This window comes from Panthera tigris, chromosome B1 (assembly GCF_018350195.1).
Source record: "Panthera tigris isolate Pti1 chromosome B1, P.tigris_Pti1_mat1.1, whole genome shotgun sequence".
In the NCBI taxonomy this organism is placed as follows: Eukaryota; Metazoa; Chordata; class Mammalia; order Carnivora; family Felidae; genus Panthera; species Panthera tigris.
In genome coordinates, this window is record NC_056663.1 from 58,646,330 (window position 1) to 58,662,487 (window position 16,158).

The 16,158-nt window shown below is 37.0% G+C and overlaps 1 protein-coding gene and 1 pseudogene across 11 annotated transcripts in view; one reads left to right on the forward strand and one right to left on the reverse strand.

Moving 5' to 3' along the window:
- The window catches only part of CLCN3 (chloride voltage-gated channel 3), a 94,321-nt gene that overhangs the window by 30,244 nt on the left and 47,919 nt on the right, over nt 1-16,158 (reverse strand). For 8 of the 11 annotated variants that reach the window (XM_042983637.1, XM_007097160.3, XM_007097162.3 and 5 more), the window contains one exon: nt 7,225-7,382. In XM_042983637.1, coding sequence (XP_042839571.1) covers nt 7,225-7,382 — 158 coding nt within the window. Of the gene's footprint in view, nt 1-5; nt 110-4,054; nt 4,144-7,224; nt 7,383-16,158 lie in introns of those variants that run through there. The other 3 variants (XM_042983639.1, XM_042983638.1, XM_042983642.1) reach the window with 3 other exon arrangements.
- LOC102951751 lies at nt 11,666-12,170 on the forward strand (annotated as a pseudogene).

Sequence of the window (16,158 nt, forward strand, 5' to 3'; positions counted from 1 at the left end):
TTTACCAAAAGTTGCAGGCCTGTAAATATGCAGGTATGTAGAGTTTTAATCCCAGCTGTGGGGTCCAGAGGCTCTCTTCTATCACTGTGTAAGGTAAAAGAGTCCTCTACTGAATATAGCAGAGGAAGGGAGATTAGCAGGATAGGAATAGATTTGATTTTCAGATCTCACTCTACTAAGACACAAGAAGGCAAGTCTTCCTTCTCTTTTTAAGAATTATCCCTAACTGGCCCAAACCTCTTCTATTCTACTAGGATTGTTGCTTTAAAAAGCCATATTCTCAGTCTAGGGCTTCAGTGCTCAAACTGTCCCACAGAATGGCAACAGCTGGAATTCAATAATCTGGTCTATTTTAAACCTCTGGTCTACTTTAAGCCATAAGGCCTCACTAAAAAGATTCCAGTTAAGTTCTGGGTTGAATAAGGTGCAATTTTCCACTTTCTATACCATAAGCAACTAATCACAGATACTAAGCATTCTTTAGAGGTGGAAGTTAGGTTCCCCTCTTTCAAAAATAACCATTAAACCCCATGTTGCTTTTTCTCAATGAGAGTAACTATAATGTTTTATACAATATGAGGTAAAACCTTGGAAATCATCTAAATGCTCATCAATACAGTATTGGTTAAGGGTATTGCAGTTTATCTGTGTAATGGAAAATTCTGCACTCACTGAAAAAGAATGAGATAGATGCAGTGTTGTGCAGGGGAGAAAAGCAAAGTGGATACATGTGGGTACAGAAGGCTTCCATTTACCTAAGAAAAATAAGTACATAAATACATATGCTTGCATTAAAAAATTCTTTTTAATGTTTATTTTTGAGAGAGAGAGAGAGAGAGAGAGCATGAGTGGGGACACGGCAGGGAGAGAGAGACACAGAATCAGAAGCAGGCTCAGGCTCTGAGCTGTCAACACAGAGCGTGACACAGGGCTTGAAATCACGAACCGCGAGATCATGACTTGAGCCGGTTGGATGCTTTAACCGACTGAGCCACCCAGGTGCCCCATATATGCTGTATTTTTAAAAATAAAGGGACAAACCATAAAATGTTAAAAGTAAATCATTATTTTAACAGAAGGGAGGCAACAGGTTAAATGGGACAGGGACTTTAAAACAAATAATTTGTATGTGTAACCCTAGTGGGATAAACACTAAGAACAAAAAATATTATAAAAAAAAGAAAGAAAACACTGTAACTTTTCAATAAGCACATCGCTGGTGACAGTGCTGGTAATATTCTTAACCTAGCGTGTGTGTACTGTGAAGTAAACCATATGCTTATATATGTGGTATTGAGATTTTTGAAATGGCTGAAAGATGATACAGATTTAAGAACTGGAGGTTAAACAAAAGCTCAATAGTACTGAATTTAAATCAGAAGGTTCCTATAAGCTTATGAAGCTGGTAGAAAACAATGGCCAGCCCAGACACTCGAAGTACCTCTGGTGCCTGCACTGCCTATAAGCCATTTTCCTTCAAAGGAAGCAGGGTCCCTGGGGAAAACGGCTGACTCCAGGCAGGAAATATGTAAGATGAAGTGGGATCATCTTCTTTTCCCAGAATATGCCAAAATCTACTAAGCATGTGTCAGAGGAGACAGGCATCAACCTAAAGAAGTTCCCACTGGCCAAAAATGGAATAACATATGCATCAATAAGGATAATAACAGTGATGGTTAAAACACATCTAATATGTTTAAATCTGTGAGTGCATGAAGATACAGAAACAAAAACCAAACAAGCGAACAAAAATCTCATTGGTCAACTTTGAGGATTCTAGGGAACCATTTAATTTCAAACCTTCTCCCTTTTCTGTACAATCTGAACTTCAAGGAACCCAAATAATTGGTATGAAGAAGGTTCTCCTTATAGAAAATTTCAAGCTAATAAATAAAAAAAGAATGACAATTAGTGACATTTTACAAAATACTGAAATAGTAATATTTGAAATGACATAATGTTGATTTGCTTCAAAATCTGAGGTAGGGGGCTATACAAGTATAAAAAGTTTAGGGGGAGGCACACATATGTGGCTCAGTTGGTTAAGCATCCGACTCTTGATTTCGGCACAGGTCATGGTCTCACAGTTTCAATGTGGTTCGAGCCCCACATTGGGCTCCATGCTGACAGTGCAGAGCTAGGGCTATTCTCTCCCTCTCTCTCCCTCTCTCTCTCTCTCTCTCTCTCTCTCCCCCTCTGCCCCTCCCCTCCTCACCCTCTCTCTTTCTCTCTCAAATAAATAAACTTTAAAACAAATTTTTTTAAAAAGTTCAGGGGGAAAAGAGAATTGGGTAGGTATATACGCACTGACACAGAAAGTTGGTGTTTTTTTTAATGTAATGTTTTAAAAACAACAGTGAGAACATTTATGTGTAGAATTTCCCAGGTTAAAAAAATGTTGTTTATACAACCATAGATCAAAAGCACAGAAAATGATACTTGACCTATCTAGAAAGAAATGATTGGTAAGATTAGCTAGGACACTGACTACTTCATATTATTATTATTACTATTTTTTAATGTTTATTCATCCTTGAGAAAGAGAGGGGGGCAAGCACTAGTGGGGAAGGGGCAGAGAGAGAGCGAGACACAGAATCTGAAGCAGGCTCCAGCTCTGAGCTGTCAGCACAGAGCCCGATGCGGGGCTCGAACTCACGAACTGTGAGATCATGACCTGAGCCAAAGTAGGACGCTTAACCAACTGGGCCACCCAGACGCCCCTTCATATTATTTTTTAAATGTCATATTATTTTAAATGTTTTCAAGAACTATGGACTACCTTCAAAATCAGAGGGAAAAAACTGTATTGTGGTTTCTTTTAGTCTTAATTTGCTTTAAAATCTTATGAACATGATGTCTTCAGGATACTTTCATACTACCTCACTTTAAAACACATTTTAACTGCAACTGCAGTATGTTAATGACTTTGTAAATATACGTAATTCTAAGTACAACTGATTTACCTAACAATCATATGAGATGCAGGAGTTATAGTGTGCCTGCATTAGGCATACTGGATTAAAACACTGGATCTTATAATGTTGCCACGGACACTCTGAGGGTCCCTGAGACCTTCTCAAGAGAGCTTCAAGGTCAAAACTGTTTTCATCGTAATATTAAAACTGATGTGCCCTTTTCACTGTTTTGACATTTTCACTGATAATGCAAAAGCAAATGCAAAACAGCTGCTCCTCAGCACAAATCAAGGCAGTGGCATCCAAATGTACTGGTAGTCATTACATTCTTCACTGCCACGTATCCCAGCAAAAAAGAAAAAAAAAAAAAGTAAGTAAACACCAGTCTCACTTAAGAATGGCTTTGATGAAGTAGTAAAAGTTATTATGCCTCAATCATTGAGTCTTTTTTATAGTATGTGTGATGACTTAAGTATATATAAAGCCTTCTGATACATACTGAAGTATGAAATTATATCTTGAGGAAAAGCATTTAAGTGACTTATTTGAGTTGCAAAATAAACTTGACACCTACACATGGAACACCATTTTTACTTGAAACAAGGACACCAAAGAATGGTTTTTCAGACTTGAGAATCTGACAGGCATTTTCTCAAAAACAAACCAAGTAAGCCTGTCATTTCAAGTGAAATAAGAGTGTACTTGTTTCTAATGATAGAATTTGAGCTTTCAAGTAAAAATGAGAATTTTGGGAAATTCGTTATCTATCACTATAAGCATGACAGATTCCCAATACTTAAAGACTTTTCTAAAGAGATCAGGGTTGATATTAACAAATGTATTTTTTTTTAATATTGTATAGTGAAACTGAAAAGTGTCAACACTAGAAATAACAGCATAGATCAGTGAATATTTTCCAAATGATCACTACATGATGTTACAAAATTATTCATTAGAATTGAAGGTGAACTAACAGATTTCAATGTAACAGAGACAAAGGGTCCACTGATATAGTTTCAGATTACACTGGCAACTAATCTTTAAGAAACTACCACCTGTCACTTTGGTACAGTATCAAAGAATATCCACAATGATACAAAAAGGTTATTAAAATACTCCTAGCTTTTCTAACTACCTACCTATATGAGTTTGGACTTTCTTCATATATTTCAACCCAAATAACATCACAACAGACTGAATTCAGAAGCAGATATTAGAATCCAGCAGCCTTTAATAAATAAGACAATAATGAGACTTATGAAAATATAATGTCACTCCCTTACTAAATATTTTTATTTTGGAAAATACAGTTATTTTTCATAAAAATGTTGTGTTTTCAGAAATATATGCTTTGATGTTAATGTGTAATAGGGGTTTGGCTACTTTTAAATAAATTAGCATTTTAAAAAATTCTTAGTTTTTGTATCTAACATGGTAAATATCAATTAATATAACAAACTAAGTTCCTTCACTATCCTCAGTAAGTGTTTAGAGTTTAGAGTTTAACAGTGTTAGAAGATGAGATATGCCTGGGTAGCTCAGTTGTTAAGCATCTGACTTCAGCTCAGGTCATGATCTCACAGTTCGTGAGTTCAAGCCCCACTTGTGGTAAGCTTGAGCCTGAGCCCACTTTCAAATGAGCCCCGCTTCTTTCTCTCTCTCTCTCTCTCTCTCCCCCTCTCCCTCTCCCTCTCCCTCTCTCTCCCTCTGCTCCTCCAGTGGGGATTCTTTTTCTCTCTGCCCCTCGCTCATTTGTGCCCTCTCCTCTCTCTCAAAAAAATTAGAATAATAAAATAAAATCTAGTGTTCTGAGATGATAAAATAAAATAATAAAATAAAATAAAGTAAAATAAAATAAAATAAAATAAAATAAAATAAAATAAAATAAAATAAAAGTGTTCTGAGATGAAAAACTTTGAAAATCACGACTGGATTGTATTGGGTCTTCCAGAGAAGATTAATAATGAGTGATGAATCTCAGAGGTTATACTTGTCATGAACAATATAATCTAATTTTAATTTCAACTTTAATATACAAATATACATTAATATGAAAGATTATAACTAATTTGTACAAGCAGTTATTTTCATTTACAAGTAAATTTCAGACCTCAAAGTTATAATGGGCCTGTTAGAATTTGGAATTTTACTTTTCAAAGAGATTTTCCTTTTTAAATTAATTTTTGGACTACATTGTATCAATAAGTTACCATCTACAAGTTGTACTTTTTAGTAAACGCCACTCTTTTTTTTATGAATGTTTTCTATTTAATGAATAAAAACAGTGAGGGGCACCTGGGTGGCTCAGTTGGTTGAGAGACCGACTTCGGCTTAGGTCATGATCTCATGGTTTGTGAGTTCAAGCCCCATGTCGGGCTCTGTGCTGACAGCTCAGAGCAGGAGCCTGCTTCAGATTCTGTGTCTCCCTCTCTCTCTGCCCCTCCCCCACTCATGCTCTGTCTCTGTCTCAGAAATAAATAAACATTAAAAAAATTTTTTTTAAGTGATACAACTTTATAAATTTTTTCTAATTTAGAAGAAATTTAGGTATTTAAAACTATTTTTTTAACGTTTATTCATTTTTGAGAGAGAGACAGAGTGCAAGCGGGGGAGGGGCAGAGAGAGAGGGAGACACAGAATGAGAAGCAGGCTCTAGGCTATGACCTGTCAGCACAGAGCCTGATGCAGGGCTCGAACCCATGAATCGTGACATCACGACCTGAGCCAAAGTCTGAGGCTCAACTGATTGAGCCACCCCAGCACCCCGCCCCTAAAAAAAATCTTCTTAAGTGTATTTACTTATTTATTTAATTAATCTCTATACCCAACATGGGGCTCAAACTCATGACTCCGAGATCAAGAGTCACATGTTCTTCTGATAGAGCCAGTCAGGTGCCCCTATTTATTTGATTTTTGATGTTACAAATGGAATAGTTTACTTCTTTTTTTTTTTTAATGTTTATTTATTTTTTCGAAAGGGAGAAAGAAGGAGACAGAGTGTGAGTAGGGAAGGAGCAGACAGCGAGGGAGACAGAATCCAAAGCAGGCTCCAGGCTCTGAGCTGTCAGCACAGAGCCTGATGTGGGACTTGAACCCATGAACTGTGAGATCATGACCTGAGTGGAAGTCAGATGCTTAACCAACTGAGCCACCCAGGCACCCTTGGAATAGTTTTTTCTAAAGAAATTTTAGCCAAACTCTTTACCCAAGATGTAACTGAAATATACACTTGCTATAAAAACCATTGGAAATATTATTGCAATATAATATTTTTTTGATTAGTATTCATCACAATACTTAATATGTCCTTTACAGGACTCAATTTGAGAATCTCAGAATTTGAAACCGAGAAAGGGGATAAAAGAAAATAGCAAAATCCCATGAAATTATCTCCCAATATGTTTCTTCTTTTGCAATAATAAGAATTATATAACAAGTTTCCTCTTTTTTTTTTTTTTTAATTTTTTTTTTTATGTTTATTTACTTTTGAGAGAGACAGAGACAGACTATGAGTGTGTTGGGGCAGAGAGAGAGAGAGAGGGAGGCACAGAATCTGAAGCAGGCTACAGGCTCCAAGCTGTCAGCACAGAGCCTGACGCAGGGCTCGAACTCACGAGCCATGAGATCATGACCTGAGCCGAAGTCGGATGCTCAACCAACTGAGCCACCCAGGCGCCCCAACAAGTTTCCTCTTTTGCTGTAGCTGCTGTGCTACCAAAAATGAAAAATTATGCTTACTTCTATACCTTGATCTTCCTCCCCAACTCACATGCTGTATTTTCCCAGTCCTTGCTTTTTTTTTTTTTGTCTTTTTTTTTGTCTTATAAGTACTTACACTTCCTTGATTTTAAGCTACCTCAAATCCTTTCTGGATTGATCCCAGAAGTAAATTAAAAAAAAAAAAACAAAAAAACATATACAGAGGGGCACCTGTGTGGCTCAGTCAGTTAAGCATCCAACTTCAGCTCAGGTCATGATCTCACAGTTGGTGGGTTTGAGCCCCATGTCGGGCTCTGTGCTGACAGCTTCTCAGAGCCTGGAGCCTGATTCAGATTCTGTGTCTCCCTCTCTCTCTGCCCCTCCCTCACTCATGCTCTGTCTCTCTCTCCCTCTGTCAAAAATAACCATTAAAAAAATGTTTTTAATTACATATATAGAAAAAAAATATATAATACTTATAAAATGTAGAAATGTAATGAAATGTACTTTAATGCATAATATATATTTTGGCAGCTTGAGATCACTGGCAAAAATATATTATTAAATGATGTAGTTATGCACTATATTAACAATTACTGAAAACACTTACCCGTCTATGCCTTTCTCTGTCTTTACATTTCTCTCGCACCCAATCAATAGTATGGAAATCATCATATGTACCAACACCTGGAATTGGTTCATCCAAAAGATCCAACAAGTGTGTAGAACTGTTAATGCTGCCTCCATTTGTCATTGTATAATGAGTTCCTACAAAGCAAAAAAGAAAAATGAATATGCTTTATGAGAGACAATGATGAACTACATAAGCTTCTTAGAAATTCATTAGTAATTCATAAAGAAATAGGATCACTTGAAAGGCAATAAAACGGAAAAAGGAAAACATCAAAAAAAGTTATCCAAAACTTAGAAATAAGGCAAAAAGACCGTAGCAGGTCTCTTTAAACCCATACTAGAGTATCAAAATAAGCCTGAGGAAAAGGACTTTATTTTCTATTGATTAGGGCATAGACTCTGTAAAGTTGAATAATGACTTAAAGAAGATTGATAAATTGAAAACGTCTGCTTTCATCTGGCAAAAAACATAACTGAATTTCATCTAGTAGAAAAGATAATACTTAGAGTTGTAGTGTTGGGGTATTTTGTTTTTTCCCTGTAAGAAAATTTCATTCACTGATATTTTGTCTCACATATCCTCCTCTAAGTCATCTGTCACCAAGCTAGTTTCCTCATTAGTATTAAATAAATCTTTGACATGTGCTCACTATATATTTATAAATGTAAGAGACTTAAAGGTACCAGGAAAGACAGTGAACGACAATTCACACACACGCAAAAAAGAAATACAGATGGCTCTTAAATTTAAAAAGTTCAATCCAACCCAAAAAAGAGAAATGCAAATCAAACCTACAATATCATTTTCCTCTATCAGATTGGTAAAGATAAAGAAGCTGGCTAATGCACTGAGTTGCAAAGTTATGGGGAAAGAGGGCTTGCCAGAAAATTATTAAAGTATAAACTAGTATAACCCCTCTGGAAAGGCAAAGCTACCGAGATTTAAAATACACAGACACTCTCAAACCCAGCTTATCCACTTCCAAAAATTTTTCTTGCAGTTACACTTGCATAAATCCGTAAGTTATGCACAGTGTGGTAAAACATCTTACTGTGTGCTCTAGAAGGAAAACAAACAAACAAAAATTAATGCACAAGTGCTCATAATCTAAAAGGAGGGTCAGCAAAAGAGCCAGAGAGTGAATACTTTAGGCTTTGGAGGCCATATAGTCACAGCAATGCAACTCTGCCATCGTAGCACAAAAGAAATCACAGACAATCTAGAATAAATGGGTATGGTTGTGTTTCAATAATACTTTATTTATGAAACAGGTGAAGAGCAGCATGTGGCTCAACCCTTAATCTAAAGTCTCTACACTACAAACAAAAGTCAACTGAAGACATTTATTAAGAATTTTCAGGGGCACCTGGGTGGCTCAGTCGGTTAAGCGTCCGACTTCGGCTCAGGTCACGATCTCGCGGTATGGGAGTTCGAGCCCCGCGTCGGGCTCTGTGCTGACTGCTCAGAGCCTGGAGCCTGTTTCGGATTCTGTGTCTTCCTCTCTCTGACCCTCCCCCATTCATGCTCTGTCTCTCTCTGTCTCAAAAATAAATAAACGTTAAAAAAATTTAAAAAAAAGAATTTTCAGGGGCGCCTGGGTGGCTCAGTCGGTTAAGCATCCAACTTTGGCTCAGGTCATGATCTCGTGGTTTGTGAGTTTGAGCCCCACATCGGGCTCTGTGCTGACAGCTCAGAGCCTGGAGCCTCCTTGGGATTCTGTGTCTCCTCCTCTCTCTGCCCCTCCCATGCTCATGCTCTCTCTGTCTCTCAATAATAAATAAACACTAAAAAAAAAAGTTAAAAAAAAAAAAAAAGAATTTTCTACTTGGGGCACCTATCTGGCTCAGTCGGTAGATCTTGATCTTGGGATTGTAAATGCGAGCCCCACGTTAGGTGTAGAGATTACTTAAAAATGAAATCTAGGGGCGCCTGGGTGGCTCAGTCGGTTGAGTGTCCGACTTTGGCTCAGGTCATGATCTCGTGGTTCGTGAGTTCAAGCCCCGCGTCGGGCTCTGTGCTGACAGCTCGGAGCCTGGAGCCTGTTTCGGATTCTGTGTCTCCCTCTCTCTCTCTGATCCTCCCCCGTTCATGCTCTGTCTCAAAAATAAATAAACGTCAAAAAAAATTTTTTTTAATTTAAAAAAAAAATGAAATCTAAAAAAAAATTTAAAAGAATCTTCTCCTTAATGGCACTCTTCTAGATAGAAGATACAAAGATAATAAAAATATTGTCCCTGACTTCAATGTAATACTGAATATTGAACTAATAAACTTAATGTCTATTTACTTCTACCAAGTAGAAGAGGGTTCTCTCTTACCTCCCTATTTAATATATTTGAATATTTGCCTTGGAATGTGTAAAACTTCTAAAAAAAATAATAGTATATTGATTTCAGTGTTTTGGCAGAAGTACTCCGGGAATAAATAATTTATCATTCTTGGCTAAGGGTTTAAAAACCCAATCTCTGCAAGAGCCCATGTTGATTTACATAAAACAACCTTATACTTTTGTACACTAGCTCTTTCTTCTCTCTGCCCTGATTTTACTCGCAGTTTCCACTTGGTAAAAGCTGGCTGAAAGGCCACAAATTTTCTTAGGGAAATAACTACTGGAGAATATAATGAATGTTTATAATGCCTTGACTAATTTGAGAATCTCTGACTCTGCTTTCCATATAATATTATAACTGGTTATTTAAAAAGATGGTTTTGGAGGGACATGTCAAAAGACTCTGTGGCCTTCTGATATGACAACATCATTTCCGGCCAAAGGAAAAATAAAATAAGCCCCATTTGAGCGAAATCCTACAAAATAATGGGTTACATTCTTTAAAAATGTCAGTAATGAAAGACAAAGAATGACTAAGGAACTGTTCTAGACTAAAGGAGACTCAAAAGACATGACACCTGAACAGAACACGTGCTGCTGGATTAGTAGAATGTAGACCAAGAAAAATGCTGTGTTTTGTTTTGTTTTTGTTTTGTTTTTTTTTTTAGAGAGCGAGCGAGTGCAAGCTGAGGAAAGGGGCAGAGAGAGAGAGAAAGAGAGAGAGAGAGAGAATGAATCTTGGCTCAGTGCACAGCCCAACATGGGGCTCAATCCCACAATACTGGGATTATGACCTATGCCACAATCAAGAGCTGGATGTTCTTGATGGCAACTGACTGAGCTACGCAGGTGCCCCTCTTTTTACTATTTTTCAACATCTCTGAAATGAAAAGAAAATGTTTTTTCTTAATTCTACTATGTAATATTTTGCAAACTTCCAACTCCCCCACCCCATGTTGCCCTTATATGCATAGAGTTCCAGAACACGGACTGCTGATCTTAATTAGTATTCTTCTATTCAAAAACTAAAAGGCAAAATTTCTGTATCACTTAACATACATCCACACAATACATCACCAGCCGCAAGATAAGAATTGTCAAGCTGTTTGTACCACAAAGATGATAAGCAAATGAAGCATGTAGTACTCTAACAGACATAAGCCAGGAAGTAGAAAAGCAGACACCCGTTTTTTATGAGGTAGCAAAAGGTACAGCAACACAATAAAAAAGATTTACATTAACTCTCTGGGTCTTGTCTTTAATGATTTTCAAACAGTCAATCTGCAGAAACTACTCTGACATCTAATTTACAAAACTATGTAGCAATTCAAAATGTCTGAAAACCAGAAATAAAACTTTAAACCAGGGGACCTTGTGAACCAAAGTTTTGTGCTTTGGGGTTTTTAGGTAGTGCCCCTTAGAACTGAGGCTGCTACAGAACATGTTAGCATGAGAATTAGCCAGAGCAGTTTGTGTGCCCAACAGGCTGTTTGTAGGTCAGTCTGTCCCTTCACCTCTATTTGCTTCTACATAACAGAGCAATGGTGTTTGGAAAAAAGCAGATTATAGGCAGAAGTACTGATTGGTATTTTGGTTTTGGGGGAGCCCACAGAAACAGAGTCACTGTTTCCCCTCTGAATTATTTCTAAAAAAAGTCTGGGTCATTCTTGTGACTCCTGCTATCAAATTGGCTTAGATGGTAACAAAGATAGATTTTGGTATGAAAGTAAAATAAAAACTTTTTGCTCAGACAGCAATGACTAGAATATTTCTTTGGCTCTGGTCAAGTTAATTAAATGGAATCCCCAGGAAAAGAAAGGCAGACATTTCAATCTGGCTTTAATTTCTCTCCTTTTGTCCTCTTACTCATTACACAGGGCTATTACCGAAAATTGAAAGACATCACACTGAATGTGAAATCAGCATTTTTTTTTTTTCAATTTAAAGTTTGTAATTGTGGAGTGTTGCACTTGGTGGTCTGTCCTCTGCTCTGCTTCCCTTCATTTTTTAACTACAGAGGTGGGGTCGTCTCCATTTCCAAGACACATTTGCCCCACAGATCTGTCCCCTATTTCTCATATCTCTGAGGAGAGCAGTCATCACATTCATGGCAGGGATTTTGAGCTCAATAGTTCAGAGGCCCCCAGACAAGCTACAAACTGTGACGAAGGGTGTGGAGTCTCTCATTTGTACAGACTGGTTTCGTCACACATGTACCAAGTCAAGAATTCCAGATAAAGTGTTTCAGCCTTCACCTTCAGATAATGAAAAATATGGCGGGAATCTATAGCACCCTCATAAGCTAAATATTGTTACCAGACTAAAAAGTAGAAAAAGATGTCCATATTGGGAAAAAGATATAATAAAGATGCTTGGGTTAGAAAAAGCACATATTCCTCAAGTTCATAACACTAGCCCTTCAGGTAATGCAAAACTGAAAGTGGTTAAACATTTGATAAGAATCAAGTCCCCGAGGTTGCCACAAGGACTTCCAGCAGAGGAGGACATGTATGACACATGCCTCAAGAACACTGGGGAATTAGTAATGTGGTGGCATCTAAACCCTATAGATCAGGAAGCAGTCAAGTCCTAATGCCAGAGCAATTTCATTTTTAAAAACATAAATTATTTTTACTTAAAGAAAGTGTAAGGGGCGCCTGGGTGGCTCCATTGGTTAAGGGTCTGACTTATGGTTTGTCATGATCTCATGGTTTGTGAGTTTGAGCCCTACATCGGGTTCTGTGCTGACAGCTCAGAGCCTGGAACCTGTTTCAGATTCTGTTTCTCCCTCTCTCTCTTTGTCCCTTCCCTGCTCACACTCTCTCTCAAAAAAAAAAAAAAAAAAAAAAAAAAAAATTAAAAAAAATTATTTTTAAAGATAGTGTGAAAGTGTTTATTAAAATATATTTTAAATACTAAAAAAAAAATGGTTTATAATTGCAAAAGGATTACTAAATAAAATCCAAGAAAAGTTAAATAAGAGTTTAAAGAAGAGTTAATGCCTATCCCTCTCAAACTATTCTGAAACACAGAAAAGGAAGGAAAGCTTTCAGTGTTTCCATTCTGTTAGGCCTGCATTATCCTGGTATCAAAGCCAGGCAAAAACACTACAAAGCAAGAAAATTACAGACCAACGTCCCTGGTGAACATAGATGCATAAAATCAACAAAATATTACCAAACCAAATTCAAACATATATTAAAAGCATGACACACCATGATTAAGTAGACCTTACTCCAGGGATGCAAAGACGGTTCAATATCCACAAATCAAAGTAATATACCACAATAACAAAACTGATAAAAATGATATGATCATCTCAACAAATGCAGAAAAAGCATTTCACAAAATTCAACATTCGTTTATGATAAAAACTCTCAACAAAGTGGGTACAGAGGGAACACACTACAATCTAATAAAGACTAGATAGGACAAAACCAAAGCTAACATCATACTCAATGATGAAAAGCTGAAAGCTTTTCCACCAAGATCAAGAACAAGCTTTGTACGATAATTTGAAATCTGGGATTTCAAACCTCTAGCTTTGTTGTTCTTTCTCAAGATTGCTTTGGCTATTTATTAGTGGTCTTTTGTGGTTCCATACTAATTTCAGGGTTATTTGTCCTACTTCTGTGAAAAATACTATTGTTATTTTGATAGGGATTGCATTGGATCTGTAGATTGCTTTGGGTAGTATAGACATTTTGACAATATTAAGTCTTCCATGAACACATGAATCCATGAGCACTGCATATCTTTCCATGTATTTGAGTTTCTTCAATTTCTTTCTTTAGTGTCTTATAGTTTTCAGAATACAGGTCTTTTACCTCCTTGGTTAAATTTATTCCTGGGGTTTTTTTGTTTTTAAGATGTATTTGTGAATGGGATTGCTTTCTCTTTTTTTTAAGTTTGTTTGTTTATTTATTTATTTATTTATTTATAATTTATTTCGGGAGAGAAAGCATGAGTGAGGGAGGGGCAGGGGGAGAGGGAGAGAGAGAAAGACAGAGAGAGAGAGAGAGAGAGAAAGAGGGAGGGAGAGAAAATGAATGAATGAATGAATCTCAAGCAGGCTCTGCATGGTCAGCATGGAGCCCAATGTGGGGCTCAAACTCATAAATGTGAGATCATGACCTGAGCCGAAATTGTATGCTTAACCAACTGCACCACTAGGGGGGCCCCAAGTTTGTTTATTTTGAGAGAGAGAGTGCACATGCCTGTTTTAACCAGGTTGGGGGGGGAGGGAAAGGTGGGGGGAGGGAGGGAGGGAGGGAGGGAGGGAGAGAGGGAGAGAAAGAATGAACCCCAGCAGGTTCCATGCTGTCATCACAGAGCCCAATATGATGGGGCTTGAACTTACAAACCGTGAGAGCACTGAGCCAAAATCAAGAGTGGACACTTAACTTACTGAGCCACCCAGACGCTCCTAAATATTCCTAACACAGCATTTCTTTTTATACAGTTCACTGCAACCTAGATTTGTTTATAAAGTTTAACTTACATATATTAAAATGAGACAAATACAAATAAATTATGTATGCTAATAAAATTTTTATAAGCAACAGCTTATGTGACCCAGCTTTACCTCTCAATTTCATCTTACACATGAATGAAGCATGTATCTTGTGCAAATTAAAGTACATACTTACATGAATATAATGTGTGTGTGTGTGTGTGTGTGTGTGTGTGTGTGTGTATAAATTACATCTCTCCCTTTCCTAAAATAATACTTACAGGGTTGGCTAATTAGGAAATTACCATATGGCTTTCCTAAAGTGGTATCTCAAAAGGAATCTATAAGACAAAGAGATTTATGGGATGAAATAAAGGTGGTCAGGCCACATTACCCTGATAATGCCTTTCTTTGAACTCAGTAAAAGCTCTTCTTAGAGTTGCATTTTATTAACACAAAATGACATCATTTACCCTGGACTTCCCATTTCTCAAAGCATAGACTGCTTGCATTTACTTGCCTGTGAAGACTGTAGTAGGGGTGCACCAGAATACCTTTTGAAAACACTAATCAAGGTTCCTTACCCAACACTATTTCCTTGTCGTCTCCACATATTTTTCTTCTACCAACTCAGCGAGACATTTGGAAAAGAATGAAAAAGAAAAGAAATACACAACAGGGAAAGAAATACACAGGAAAAGAAATACACAACAGGGCTTAGAAAACAAGAGTCACTACTGTGGCTTCTCAGTTTCAAATTTAGGCTTTTAAAATCCAGAGAAAAGGAAAAAATTTTAAAGTATCTTTGAGTTATGATAGGTTTCTGGGTTTCTAAAGGCTTAGAGTTTCTGCAATAAGACATGGCCTGAGAAAAGAATAGATGAAGAACCAATCCTACATGACTACAGAGGTTTGCTGGGGAAGCAAGGAGAGGAAGTCGAGTAAACAAGAGTTGTAATAGTTAAACTGGCCACTTTCTTAACCTTTTAACATTTTCCTATAAAGAAAAAATATAGATGACATCATACTAGCCACACTTAGTTATAAGCTCTTTATTACTTACCATACTTACCAAAAACTATCTCATATCATTAAATGCATATGCACATCATTTTTAATATACTTCAAATTACTATACTTGTGACATAGTGTAATTTAAACCTCCAGGTTAGTTTGCATTACAAACAGAACATACAGTAAACATGTGAGCCTAATCAGTCATCCTCTTTCCCAATTAATTTTTAAATTTTTAACTTTTTTCTTGTTCTTAACATTTTTCCCTAGCTGCATGCCCAGATATTCAAATCAATGACCAGCTGTGTCTCCAAACTTAAAATAACCACATTAACCAGTAGCTGTCCTCAGATTAGGATTATTATTTGTATAATGGTCCCTTATTGACCTAGAAACCCCTTTCCTTTCTTTCTGTAACAGAACCCAATTATTTTTAGGAAACTTCTATTCCTCATTGCATGCAGTCTTGGTGACAGCATCAGTCAAGGTGTCTTCCCCTCCCTAGATCTAAGTTAGACTAATCAACTCTATCTCCTGGAAATGTAAATCTTGAGCAGAGTGCTACAAAAACATTGGGAGTCTATTAATTTCAATGACTTAACTTCAGAAGGATATAGGATAGTTCCCGGTACTTGTATTGTAAGAAAGTATAATCTGAAAGTGGTAGCTCCCAAATTTGAGGAAAAAAATTGAAAAACTTTTCTGGAGGTCTGGCTACCAGATACCAATGATTACCCTTCTACTACATAATGGCTGAAAAACAACAGCAAAAAGACTGGAGAAAAGACTGCCTGCTTTTCAGAGTGACCCAGTAGAGAAATTCCATGACCTTTACGCACTGTGACTTTAATGCTCTTGTAGATCACAAAGACCTACAGTCATAGTCTAGCTCCGTCACCTATTAGCTGTATAACCTTGCACAACTTGCTTACTAACCTCTTAGAGGTGGGTTTTTTCACCCACTTTTAGGGTACTATGTGTAAACTGGAGATAAATCATGTAAAATAGCTAATAATATATCTGACAAACAAAAAATCAATAAACATGAGCTATTGTTTCTGCTCAAATATTCTGGCATTTAAAACTTCATCATGCTGCATTATATTACTCATTT